General features: G+C 29.3%; 1 protein-coding gene across 10 annotated transcripts in view; it reads left to right on the forward strand.

Moving 5' to 3' along the window:
* Positions 1-13,565, forward strand: part of LOC122849864 (neuroglobin-like) — a 79,367-nt gene extending 65,802 nt beyond the window's left edge. For 9 of the 10 annotated variants that reach the window (XM_044148790.1, XM_044148798.1, XM_044148739.1 and 6 more), the window contains 2 exons: positions 818-1,049; positions 12,310-13,565. In XM_044148790.1, coding sequence (XP_044004725.1) covers positions 818-1,049; positions 12,310-12,465 — 388 coding nt within the window. In that variant the 3' untranslated portion in view covers positions 12,466-13,565. The remainder of the gene's footprint in view (positions 1-817; positions 1,050-12,309) is intronic. The other variant, XM_044148715.1, reaches the window with a different exon arrangement.
* The last annotated feature ends 1,393 nt before the right edge of the window (positions 13,566-14,958 follow it).

Here is a 14,958-nt window from a genome sequence, read left to right on the forward strand (position 1 = left end):
TTTAGAAGTTTATTTCTTAAAAAATACCCCCTGCCGTTCGAAACAAGAATGTAGTCTATTATAGGGAACGTAGTAGTGTTAGTGTCAAGACGTGGTGGGGATATACTTTTTAGAAGTTTTTTTCTTGATGAAAACGATCTATCGTTCGACACAAAACGCCATCTGTATGAAATAAACAAACTTCGATTATTTCAAGACTTTTTTCTTTTTCCTTACAAAACAATTATAATTTATAAAAAAAAAAATTATTTCTTCCTTTAAAAATTTTCTTGCCAAGAAGTTTATTTCTAAATGTCAGAAGTTTATTTTCTCAGTGTATGCTACTATATTAAAGACCATTCTGGATTTTTTCCAAGGAGCCTTGTTCTGAAACTATAGATTTAGCAAAAGTGAAGTAAGTTATAGGACGACTGTTTACGATGGAAACGCATTCCTTCCACATTTCTTTTAGAAGAGGTCTACAGTGAGAGTTGTGGAAGGGGAAATTTTCCATTATAAACACTAGTCATCCCAGTATAGAGATGCGATGCTAAAAATCTGAGGGGCTACTCTCGAATGTGAGTCAGTTCACCACATATTCCCGATATGGTTGAACGAAAAAATCTCCCGACAACCAATAGTATTTCCTATTTGTAAGGAGATTTTTTCATCCGACTATACTGTATAAGGAATACGGCCTCAGTTTCATGCCAAATGCATCACATGGGACCGTAAAATCTTTGAGTTCAGGCAAAATATACTTTAGTTGGGAGATTGTTGCTTGTAAATCTATGATTTTTGTAGAAAAATTCTAATGGCTTTCATGATTTGTTGGCAGGCTATTCGAGGACAATGAAGAGCTATTGGGTTTATTCACAAAATTTGGTGATATTAAGACAAAACAACTGCAGGTAGAGAGTATGGAACTCACTGAACATGCGACAAAAGTTATGGAAACTCTGGACGAGGGAATCAAAACTCTTGATGATATGGATGCATTTCTACCTTATCTTCATCAAGTTGGTGCTTCACATTTGAAAATTCCTGGTTTCAAAAAGCAATACTTTTGGGTCAGTTCAAACGACAAACAATATACAACAGGATTACAATTTTTCTACACAGAGAGAAATCCACAGCTGAAAATGCTGTAGATATACTCGAGCAAAAATATCTGTAGTGCGCGTGAGCTTAGTAAAAATTTCTACTACACGGAGAAAATTTTCCTTTTGATTTTACGATAAAATACTTTTATACAAACAAAACATAAATTTACAATTAATGTCGCCAAAAAGCCTCAATTTTTAAATACCTGTCTATTCATCATACCTTTAATAATCAAAAGACGTAAAATATCCAAAAGAATGTCAAAATTTTGAAGTATAAAGTTGAATAATTTGCTGGATAAAAAAAATTTTTTAAAAAAATTAGGCGCTGCAGTTTTTATTATTTATTATATTATTATTATACCATGTATCGAAATAGCGCCTAATTTTTTTAAAAAATTTTTTTTATCCAGCAAATTATTCAACTTTATACTTCAAAATTTTGACATTCTTTTGGATATTTTACGTCTTTTGATTATTAAAGGTATGATGAATAGGCAGGCAATACTAAGCCATGAAATTTCCTTAATTTTCTTATAGTTTTTCTTAAAGAAACGAATAAATTTTACTATATTTTTTAGTAAAATTTAGTAGACTGAGAATATACCAACTACCGATACTAAAAAACTTTTACTCAATTTTATTAAAAAGTTTGACATTTTTTACTAGCGGTGTAGGGTAGGTCTCGGTAGTTTGTGCTAGATTCACGGAAAATAACAATCAATCGCCGGCACCATTTTTTTTTTGTTAACACGCTCAAAACTCAAAAACTACTAACAAACCAAAAAAAAAGAAATGATTGATAAGAATTACAGAATTGAATTACTAATTAAGTTATTAAATTACTAATAATAAACTTTCCTGGATTTGATATGTAGCTTCAACAGATAAGGCTGTAGAAAAGTTTAAAATTACACAACCGTAATTTTCACTAAACTAAATATTAAAATTTACTGAAGTTTTTAGTAACTTTCATATATATTAATTTTTATTTAATATGTTGGAATATTGATTGAATTCTGCAGTATTTTCGAGTGGAACATATAATATTTCTAATTTTTTTCATAAAACATGCATGTTCTTTATTTTGAATAAGTCATTTTCTATGAATTGTTCAGAATTTAATTTACAAAAAAACTCAATTTTACAGCATTATTTTCTATAATATATTAAAATTATTGTGTCAAATTTCTGTAAAATTAATCTAGACTTTGGAATAATTTATTTGGATACATCCTTTCCTTAGAAATACTGCCAATAGCTTTTTTATTAATTAATTGTGACAAAAATAGCTGAGGAAAGGATGCAGCCAAATAAATTTATTTGTAATCTCAATTAATTCCTTAGCATTATTTTCTATATTAAATTGAAATTATTGTGTCAAATGGCTGTGGAATTAGTCTAGATTATAAATTGATTTATTTGGTTACATCCTTTCCTTAGCTAATTTTGCCATAATTAATGATTAAAAAAGTTATTGGCAAATGTTTCTTAGGAATTATCAAAATATATTATAACTTTATTTAAATTTTTATTAATAAAATGATTTTTTATATTGAAAAATACAAAATCAAAATGTACTGTCGTACGTCTGTCGGATTTGTGTCAAATTTACAATTCTTACAGTCGTGTGTCGGAATTGTGTGAGAATCGTAAAATCTTACAGTCGTGTACAGATGATTCTGACAGCATAACCTCACTTTTAATACATAAACAGAATTAAGTTTTTTCAATAAAAAAGTTATTTTAAAAAAATTCTAATGTTTCTTAAATTGTGAGAATATTATTTAGAAATTTTTAGACGTAATATTTTATTTTTTAAATGCTTCTTACTATTCATTTTTGTGACTCAGAAATTCTTATAGTCGAGTGTCGGTTTTGTGTCATTTTTGTATGAGATCAGTCCACAAACCGACTGTCTGATTGGTGTCGGATCGGTGTCGCCATTTTCGCTAGGGTAACCAGTGTGAGACGTTACAGACGTTGAATTGCTTCTATAGTTATAAGCAGTGAATTTGAATAGGCACGTTTCTATGATTAACACGTTATTTGAAAAAAAAAACCGCTTGACCATAGAAAAAAACGGGTAAAGTATAGAAAACGACGGCAACCTAAAAAAACTTAAATAAAAAAAATATATATATATATGAGCAAGTCTGCCGAATAGAGACGTCGATGTGAGCCTCACTCTCTTGTATCTTCCTGGAAATTGTAAACACCTATATATTTTTTTTTTATGTCATTATTTTCGTCGTTATTATATGGGGAATTCCGTCACATTCATGTTTTTTTTTTTTCAAATTATTTTTTTAGACTTTTCGAGCAAGATAAAAGTTTAATCGATAGTATCTTTTATGTGAAATTTTCTCAGCTTTTCATAGAAACATAGTTTTTTTGTATATTCATAAAATAACATAAAAATTAGAGTTCAAATCCTTAATGAACTTACCTCATCGCATAACGATTGGAAATAAGCTCAATTAGTTGGTAATGATGCGCTGAAAACGAAAATAACAATGACCGACAATTTATACTTTACAGGCAAATTTTTTCAAGGCTGAGAAAATAACTGCAAAATTTAGAAAAATAAAAAAAAAAATGATGAGACAATTGCTGAAGCAGGGGGAATTTCAATTTCTTTTTTAATATTTTGAAATTCGTGACTACAAATTCATTTCATTCTCCGACGTTACAATGATTATTGTTACAACTAAAATTTATTTAATTTTCATTCATTTCGCTTGTTCATTCTAATGGGTCAATTGGAAATATTTCTTCGGAATTGCTCCGGACTACTCCGGCTTATTCCAGAATTGGCTCACTTCGAAAAATTACAGAATAATCCGGAGCTGTCCGGAAATTTACGGAGTTTTTCTGAAATTTTACGGAGAAATTATTTCCCCGGGAGAAAAAAAGTGACCATAGAAATTAAGCGATGTGAGACGTTACAGACGTTAAATTGCTTCTATGGTTAAGCAGTAAATAGGCCAGGTTCTATGGCTAAGACGTTATTCAAAAAAAAACCGCTTGACCATAGAAAAAAATGGCTCAAGCATAGAAAAATTGTAATTGTGAAATAAAAAAAAATGGGTATAGGCGTTAATAGACCATAATATCTATGGTTGAATTATTGCTATTTATACGAGTATTAGAAATATTATCGGTGGATAGCTTCTTCTTTTACACCAATTTTTTTTCTGTCCGGGATCGATCCTACGACTTCCTAATTACTAAAACTATACCCTAACGCGCGAGGCCATTTTTACATGTTGAATAAATTTGAAATTTTGTTCACATAAGCTACGAGGTGATCCATAAAAGTATAATGGATTAAAAAAAAGTCCAATATCGTTATATTATTAATTGACAGTAGATATTATTTGCCTTTCCGTTTTAATCAATCATGGCGAATGTATCTAAGGAAAGGGTGTGACCAAAAAATAAATTACCAATCTTCATTAATTCTTCAGCAATATTTGCCATAATAAATTGATATAATTATGGAAAATATTGCTAAGAAATTTATTAAGATTACGAATTGATTTATTTGTTTATCAACGTTTGCCATAATTAATAAAAAAGCTATTGGCAAATGTAGCTAAGAAATTGAAGTGGCCAAATAAATCAATTCGTAGTCTAAATTCATTTTACAGCATTATTTTCTATATTGAAATAAAATTATTGTGTGAAATGGCAGTAGAATTAATGTAGATTATAAATTAATATATTTGGTCACATTCTTTTCTTAGAAAAATTTGCCAATAAGTTTTTAATTAATTATTTTCGATAGCTGACCAAACAACTTCAAATCTCAAGTTTAAATATTGTTCTTAAGATTTGAAGTCGGCTATCAAAAAAGTTCCCTCTGAATGGTCGGCCATTGTTATTTTCATATTCGGGGCATCATTACCGATCGATTGGACCTACCTTCAATCGTAATGCGATGAGTTCACTTACCTCGCATTTTTTTTTTTTTTTTTTTTCTAAACTTTGCAGTTTTTTTTTCAGCCATCAAAAAATTTTCCTATAAATTGTCGGCTATTGTTATTTTTGTTTTCAGAGCATCATTACTAACCGATTGAGCCTATTTCCATTAATTATGTGATGAGTTAAGTTCATTAAGGTAGGAAAAAAAAAGTAAAAAAAAAAACAATTGTTTATTTCATTTTTTTTTTTACTTTTTTATTGATATTTACCGTTTTTACGGAGATCCCATCCTGAATTTTTCACCAATATAGTAAATTTTTTTAACTTCTCAAAAAAAATATTTTGAAAAAAATCAATATATGGTCAAGCCCACAAAAACATCATTTTACATTTTGAACTCAATTTTCGAATTTAAAAGTTAAGTAGTAATGACCTAAGTTTTGCTAGAGTATAGAAATTGACGGCTTAAGCCGTGGAGAAATCTGATCGGCTTAACTGTAGAAAATGCAAAGCTCGTGCAAGGCTTTTTTTTTATTGAAAATTCGTGAACGTCTTGAGTATATTAGTCCGTGGGATGAGGGCAAAAAAACTAGACAGAACCGCATCGGCTGAAAACCAGTCTCATGGTAGTCCTTTAGACCCATAACACGTTGCACCTACTCCCTACCGTTCGAATAGTCACCTGTCCACATTTAAGCCAGGTAAAAAATTAACAATTTAGACAACTCGTACGTCGAGAATATTTTGTCAAATACTTTTAATTTTATTATATTAAGTTAATTTTCAAATCCCTACTAAATTAATAGCAGCCCAACCAAGATATTAATTTTTGAAAAGTGAAAAAAACATCTTTTATAGGGCACGTTAAAATTAAAAGGTGGAGCTAGGTTATAATTCCTGTTTTTTTTTCAATTTTCAAAAATTAATATCTCCGTGTAACGTTGTGTGTTCGTAATTTTTTAAGCCAAAGCTACCATCTTTTTTCTGATACCATAGGACTGTTTTTAAAGACGAATTCATGAATAACATGTTGATAATAATTGGTCATTTTGAGTTTTCAGTTATATTTTATATATTTTTCGAGATATTTTTATGAAACATTAGTAATTTAGGCTCGTGTCGAGTTAATTAACGTTTATTAACTTTTAAAAAATGAACCATTATATAATAATCATCTGTTTCACCGCATTTTTATTTAGATTCATGAATAAAATAAAAATAATAAACTTTTTCAGAAGAGGTTAAGAACATACTTGATTTACACTAAATATTCGTGTCATCTGGCGAGAAAAATTACTATAAACTACAGTAATATTTAGCATAAAGTATAAAATTAACTCGAGACTTCAAATATTCCTGTGAAATACAGTAAAATTTTGGATAAACTATAATAATAGTTATTACAATGAGTAGGAATTAGTCGCCGGAATGACGTCGCCTATGATTTTTACTATACTACTACTGTAATATTTGCTCTGGATTTCTCTCCATGTACTAACTAAAGTGTTACCTATATAATTCGCTATACATAATAATAATTATATCTCTACTTTTTAATTTTTAAATAATTGTATATGCGTGGGAAGGTTTTTTGAATTACATGCTTTTTACTATATCACGCTGGTCAATCTAATAGTCATCAACTTTAAACGAGTTCACATCCCCATAGGGCCCGAAATCTTAATTAAGCGTGAATAATTTGTTAAATGTAAAAGAATATCATTGATGAAGTACGACAATAAAAAATAGTTAAAAACCTGTTCATATCGCCAGACAGACATTTGGGGCTCAAGCCTGGTGTATACACTGAGAAAAGTACCCTGCAATTTTCACATGGATCATTGTGAAATTTAAGACCGTGGCCGATATCTAAAAAAACTATGATACTATTTTGTAATTTTCACATAAATAAAAGAGATTCTACTTTTCCTGATAAAATCCTATAAAATTAACATTGATTTGTAGTAAGATTTATTATTTTATGATGAAAACTTATTTTATATAAGAAAATGTGAAGATTACAAAATTTCCTCTGACTCCAACTTGTAAAATTAGAAGCGCGGTAAAGGCTTAGGTAGTTAAGTAGATTTAGGTAATCGCAGGATCGAATCTCGGTCGGAACACAAAATTGTTTATAAAATATGGGGAGCTGAAAAATCAAATAAGTGTAACACCCAAATAAATAAATAAATAATATGATAAATTAAATAAATAATTTTTTTTTATAATTAAAAAATTTATTTTATACTTTTGTGATTTGAATTATGACATAAAGTTATTGTATCGAGAAGTCAGTTGGTTTTATTTAAGAAGCGAACTTTTAAAATTAAGGTAGATAGTGATTTGAATTGTGACATAAAGTTATCGTATCAAGAAGTGAGTTGATTTTATTCAAGAAGCCAACTTCTAAAATTAAGGCACTTTTGTCACAAATCAAGTCATCGACGTATTATTTCAAATCATTTATTCTTTAATACAATACGTTTAATAGTCATTAGTTCAAGAAATTTTTCTTTGATACAAGAACAGTATTACTCTTATTAAATGCAATTTACTATAAATTTAAATCAAATATTTAATAATTCGTGAAAATTTACGGTTTTTATTAAGAATTTTTTTTTTGTATCAAGACATCTTTTTCATAATTCAATACTAAGAATTTCCAAGAACAAAAATTCTGCCAGATAGAAATTTTTTTTTTCAGTGTAGTCTAGATTAATTCCTCAGTTATTTGGCACAATAATTTTAATTTAATATAGAAAATATTGCTGAGAAATTAATCTAGACTACGAAATAATTTATTCAGTTACATCCTCTCTTGAGATACATCTGCCAACGGCTTTTTAATAAATTAATTATGGCAAATGTTGCTGAGGAAAAGATGTAACCAAATGAATTAATTCGTAATCTGGATTAATTTCTTAGCGATTTGGCACAATAATTTGCATTTAATATAGAAAATATTGCTGAGAAATTAATCTAGACTACAAAATAATTTATTTGGTTACATCCTTTCTTGAGATACATCTGCCAGTAACTTTTCAATAAATTAATTATGGCAAAAATAACTAAGGAAAGGATGTAACCAAATAAATTATTTCTTAGATTAGATTAATTCCGCAGCAATATTTTTGATATTAAATTCAAATTATTGTGTCAAATGGCTGTGGAATTAATCTAGAATATGAAGTAATTTATTATTAGATAGATTTATATTAGAGTAAGAATTAATTTATGTAGTTACATCTTATCTTTTCCAAAATTATTTTAATTAATTTATTTGATTTTAATTTTCCAACATGATAAATTTTTTAATTTCTTTCTTATGCCTATATTCATTTGATTTTTTAATCAAAAAATTTTTTGTTCGGCATTTATTGCTTTAAATAAGTATTAATATTTTCTAACTTATATGTTACGCGCGATGGCTTAGGGGATGACACACTTGCTTTAGGACGATAGGTTTATAAACGTTTAGGTACCCGAGATGAAAAAATTTTGTATTCGAGACGTATTTTTACTCTTTCTGAGTCTTCATATAGTATTCGGTGATATTTTCTAATCGTTGTCGATGTTTTAAATGTATTTCGTGATATTTTCATGAAGAGGATGAATACTCTCTGTCCGGGACGCTTATCCCTGATTTATATTTCTTGATATTCGAGTATTTCAAATGTATTCGAGAGTATTCGTGACATCTTTTGAACTTAAAAAATTTAACATATCTTTTTATCGAAGACAAAAAGTCTTCAGATGAAAGATTGCCACTTAGAATAATTTTTCTAAATTGATTTACTTTAATTAGTTAATACTTAATTAATTAATTATCAATATTTCATTTATTAATTTATTTAAATTTTTTTAGAAAAGTAGAAAAAAACTCGAAAAAAAATTGATAAACGCGGACTTAGAATAATTAGGTGCAGCAATAGAATTAATGATTGAATCATTATTTTTGCAATAATTATTAACAAATATGAATATAGTAAATTATAATTTATTTATTTGGCTATATCCTTTCCTTAGCTATTTCTAAAAAATTGGAAAGCTATTGGCAAATGGGTAAGGGAAAGATGTAACCAAAGAAATTAATTAGTAATCTTCATTAATTCCTTAGCAACATTCGCCATAATTAATTAATAAAAAAACTATTGGCAAATGTTTTTAAGAAAAGAATGTTGCCAAATAACATAACTATATAATAATTTTACAGGTCTTTTTTAATTTTTCAAATCAAATAAATTCGTGTGGATTGCCTCGTAACTTATGTAAACAAAAATTCTTTATTTTGCAGCTTGTAAAATTGGTCACGCGTTAAGGCATAGGTTTCGTGGTTAGGAAGTCGTAGGATCGTCAATTGTTTATGTAATCTCTAATTTTTATCAATCATAATAGGGGTTTCATTGTCAGGGTTTTTCAAAATCATTTGCAGAGCCATCTATTGCTTTTTTTTTGTCTCATAGTTTGACTAGCAATTTTGTACCACTGTGAATTTTGTCCCACTATGAATTTTGCACCCTACTCCCCAAGGATCATATGAAATACAATCAAATATCTTTGAAAGACTAAAGATTGTATTCGAAATGTATTTTTAATGGCGCTGAGAAAGATAATATGGAATATCGAATACAAATGTCTTTTGCCAAAATACTTTGATTCTTTCATCTCGGGTAGATGTAGGTTCGAATCACTGTCGGGACAGTTTGAAAAAAAAAAAAATATGAATATCTTCCCAATAAATAATAAATGAATTTTTTTTTTTTGTCAATTTAAATTCGGTAAGTAATCTAAAAACAAAAAAAAAAATGTAAATTTTACACGGTGGTTCGGTAAAAAGCCAATTCTACACTGAGAGAAATATTAACTAGGAATTACAAACGTAAAAGAAAAAATTACAAAATAAATAGTAAAAACTGCGTTCCCCCGTCATTTATAAGAATTATTCGTATATTGATAGATAATTTTTACAATAAAATTATGTAAAAAATCTGGCCATTGACTATATACAATACTAAGCCATAAAATTTACACAATTTTTTGTAATTTCTGTTTAAAAAAATAACTAAATTCACGACACTCACAAGTAAATTTTAGCAGGCTGAGAATTTACCCACTACCGGTTTTAGAATTTACTAAATTTTATTATAAATTTTATTTAAAAGTTGGACATTTTTTGTGTTAAGTTAGACAGTTTGTGCTAGATTCACGGAGAATAGCAATCAATTCCCGGCAACATTTTTTCTTTTCTGTTTACACGCTCAAACTCGAAAACTAATTGTTAAATAGAAAAAAGTTACTCTTGATAAATTGTTTAGAAATAAATAACCAATAATAAACCTCGCTTAACCCCATACTTAGCTTCAACAGATAAGGCTGTAGAAATGCTTGAAATTACATGACAGTTCAATCATTTGTTCAATCGGTCGGCCATCTTTGTGTTATTTCGCCCCACAAACAGAATTTTTACAAAGCTATATAGTAAAAAATATTTAAGTGTATGCTAACTTTTATATGTGTACATGATAATTTTTATTATATATATAAGAATATTTATTAAATTGTGCAGTATTTTTCATTCAAACATATAATAATTTTTATTGTTTTCACTAAACATGTATGTTCTTTATTTAATTAACTCATAACTCATAATCTAAGAGATTAATCAAAAAAAGTAATTCTTCATAAATTGTTTAGAATTGAATTTTCAATAATAAACTTCACTCAACCCCATGTCTATCTGCAATGGATAACGATGTATAGAGGCTTGAAGTAACCTAGCAATTTTTTGACATTTTACACATTTTACATAATTTTATTGTAGAATTCCGACTCTCGTGGCCAGTTCCAGAATTAAAACAAAAATTACAAAGTACTTCAGTAATTTCTATTCAACCATGATTTTAATTTTTAGTTAAAATTTCTCTCAGTGTACAAAACAAATGTAATTTTTAAAGTTCAAGTTTATAAAACAACATTTCTACAAAAAAAATGTAATTTTCACGGTTTAAGTTTGTAAATCAACAATCCTACAAAAAAAAATAAATTTTACACGATCAGCTAGTAAACTATACAAAAAAAAAAGTGAAACACTCGATCACACATAAAAAACTAAATGTTCATAATATATTAACACGATCCCAAATTTTACATATTTTCGGTGTAAAAATCGCAGGTTATTTCCTCAGTATACAACGCAACGTCGGCTAATACATCCCAGGTAGGAGTTCTCGTGCTTGAACAACTGTTCCAGGCTTGTCCGCGGGTCGGGTGTCAAGCCTTGGGAACACAGGTTTGACACAAGCTTGTGCCTAATGTTTTCCTCGACCTCACACAATCCTCGTTAACACAAGATGGCCCCGTTGTTTTTAACCAGCCTCACACAGGCCTCAATAATCTAAGCTTGTGTCAAGCCTGTGTTCTTTGATTTCCCCGGCCTCACACGAGCCTTGTTAGCACATGCTTGACACAAGGCTGTCCTCGTTGTTTTTAACCGGCCTCACACAGGCCTATATTCCAAGCTTGTGGCAGGCCTGTGTTCTTTGTTTTCCCCAGCCTCACACGAGCCTCGTTAACACAGGCTTGACACAAGACTGTCCTTGTTGTTTTTCCCCGTCTCACACAGGGCTCAATAGTCCAAACTGGTGTCGAGCCTGTTTTTTTTTGTTTTCCCTGGCCTCCACACGAGCCTATTGTTTCAAGCTCGTTTTACCAAGCCTGACACGGAACTTGATTTGTGCATATATTCATTAAAAAAAAAATCATATGAATTCGATCTATAAATTGTAAATAAAAATTTTAAATAGCAACTATTCATGAATACCCCAGCGGTCGACATTATAGAGCATTGGAATTCCGCGTGAGAGACCTAGGGTCAATCCTTCGTTACGCCAATTATTTTCGTTCAAAGTACTATCGTTAATTTTAATTGTATCGCGTAAAAAATAATAATGTCAAAAATTATAAAGTAATAACAATAGTTTAGTTATATTTTTTTTGCAAGACTGTGTCAAGCGTGAGAACACAAGCCTGTATCAAGCCTGATACACTAGTCCGACACCAGCAAATACATCGTGTACATTCCAGACTTGACACAGCCCACAGGCTTGTGTCTCAGGCTTGACAGAGGCTCGAGAGCTGGGTAATCAGGCTTGTCCCAGGCTTGTGCCCGTCGCCACTTCCTACCTGGGATGGTGAACATTACCGACTGCTCTCAGGCCTAAGACAAGCCGGGTTCCAATGCTCGACTCCAGTCTGAGCTTTTTGTTTTCATGTTTCTAAATCTTTTGTTCTATCTTTACAGAAAATTGAAACACCATTCTTGGAAGCAGTGAGGCGTACGCTGGACGATCGTTATACAGATAATGTTGAAAGTATTTATAAACTGACGATAAAGTTTATTATTGAGACATTAATTGATGGCTATGACAAGGCACAGAGTAGCAATAGTAAATCCTAGTCGCAAGAAAACAACAGCTCATATAATTTTAATGAAAAATGATGCTTTCAGAAATTGTTTTACCATTAATAATTTGAATATTTAAGCCAGAAATGTTTTGAATTGACTTTTTCGGTGAAATACATTAAATGTTTTTCTCCGTTTTTTTTACTTGAAAAACAAGTGAAAAAAGATCATAGTCAATACTGATAATGTATGAAAGTGAAGTGTCTCCTGTTTAATAATTCCACTTTCGGAGATATAATCCATGAAGGTTCTGCCCTCGAAACTATAATCAAGATATAAAAAATATATGTTTAGAAAACGAACCCAAAATGTCCGATGTGTGTCAATATAGAGCGACTATTATACGAACTTACATCTTTTTGACATCCTTTTCTTTCCACCTCTTCAATGAATAAAAAGAAAACACTACTGGCATGAGTAAAAAAAAAGTTTATGGAAAGAAAAACCATACGACAGATAATTTACATAGATGTAATGTGAGTGTTACGCTCGGCGATAATCGATAAAGATGCAAAATAATACTACACAGACCACGATGTTAACTAAAATAGCAACAAAATGACAAATGGAAGATATTTCTAATACTTTGCTTCCAAAAGTTGCTTTATCAGAATTCCACTTAAACAACATGTTCAGTTACTTTGAAATCTAACAGCGTGGAAGCTGGCTATTGGTGCCAATACGTCTGGAAGAAAATGCTGTATATGATGGAAACACTTCATAAAAATATATTTCTATTAATATTTATGCATAGATTTGCATACGCATAAAAGCCATTCCTGTCATGTTAAATATAATGTATGTTCACACACATATCTAATGACTTGCAACACGAAATGTATTTGAAAAAAATTACAAATTAAACTGGTTTTTTTTTTTATCAAAAATAAATAAATTGAACTTCTTGTGTGTTGAATACAGAAAACACTATTTTTTTTTCCGACTTATTTAACCACCCACAAGACGATAGGATATATATTGTCTGTATTATTGACTCATAAATAAGGGATGTGCGATTGTCGAAAATTTCCGATAATAATGTATCATAACAAAAAAAGTAACAGTTTTTTTACAAAAAGGAGCGTCAAGTATTCGAAATCGTCAACAATTTTGTGTAGACTAGATTTTTAGGAATTTTATTCTTTGAATACAAAAAAGTCAAGAATTAAATATATTTTTCATGCATACAATAAGATTCAACTGTTGACAAAATTTTAAACTTGACCCCACCTGGTTATATATGTTCTGGTGTTCGTAAACCAAATCTAAATCTTCTTGTATCTGAACTAATAATCTCTTTTTCAATCAAATGCAATTGATACTTGACTGTTGGATTTTCCAGGTGACATGGTGTCTTTCTTTTGCTTTGTTTTCCATGATAAATAATTTTTAACAACAGCACCAACAGTTATTATCCCCATTGCTGCAAGAGCAGTCACCAGCTATAAAGAATAAAAACTTGTCAATTTTATTTATAGGTATATTTACAAGAAAAATTTAACACTCGTTTAATTATTTAAATACTATATTTTTTTATTAAACAAACATTTGTCTTACCAAAATTTGAAAGGAACAAAAAATAATATAATAACCCTGATGAATTATTAATATTATTATTAAAATAATAATAATTATTGTTGTATCGCACCGCGTATCCAAATATACCCCGATAATTTCACAAGCGTTGTAAGGCCTATCAAAGGATGTGGAGGATAGGTTGTAAATTGAAAAAAAGATGTGTGTTATTGTACGCACAGGGAAGTGAAACTTCTTTAGTAATTCTGATAAATTGTAATTGAAAGATCTCTCGTTGCATTGATATATTTTTGACTAGTTGTCTTTTTCGCTCTACTCTCGAGTGAACTATTATGTTCATTCAGTCATTAACAATTATGATAGAAATTTTTAAATTTATTGGTTAGTTATAATATTAAGGTTCTATGTAAATGAAATTCTAATTTATAAACTCAACACAGAATATAATTTTATATAAATATTTATTTATTGAAGAACTAGTCAGCCGAACACTTCTATTACTATTTTATGTAATTATGTATACTTTTTATTTTATGTATATGGGGCATTCTTAGTCAAATCACGGGGTCATCTGCCCGACCCCCTACGATTTTGATAATATGAGCTATTTTTGGTTGATTTTGGGCTGAAATTAAGCTTCTAATTTTTTTAGATTCTTTCAATTTTTCTAGACTCCATCATCTTGAATATCACTATTTTTGCAATTTCTCAAAAAGGACCATTTTTTTTTTTCTGAATTTTTGTTCACAGAATCAGTTACACAATACACGCATTTTAAGCACAGCAAAAATCTGGGTCCAGAAATATGAATATTTATTTTTTAATTTTTGAAATTTTTATTTTCAGCAAAAAAAGTTTCTAAAAATGCCGAAACAGAAAATTTACCAAGGGAAAATCTAGTTTTATTCTATTTTTTTGAAATCAAAAACTTATATATTATAAACTTATATT

Source organism: Aphidius gifuensis, linkage group LG1, assembly GCF_014905175.1.
Source record: "Aphidius gifuensis isolate YNYX2018 linkage group LG1, ASM1490517v1, whole genome shotgun sequence".
Lineage (NCBI taxonomy): Eukaryota > Metazoa > Arthropoda > Insecta > Hymenoptera > Braconidae > Aphidius > Aphidius gifuensis.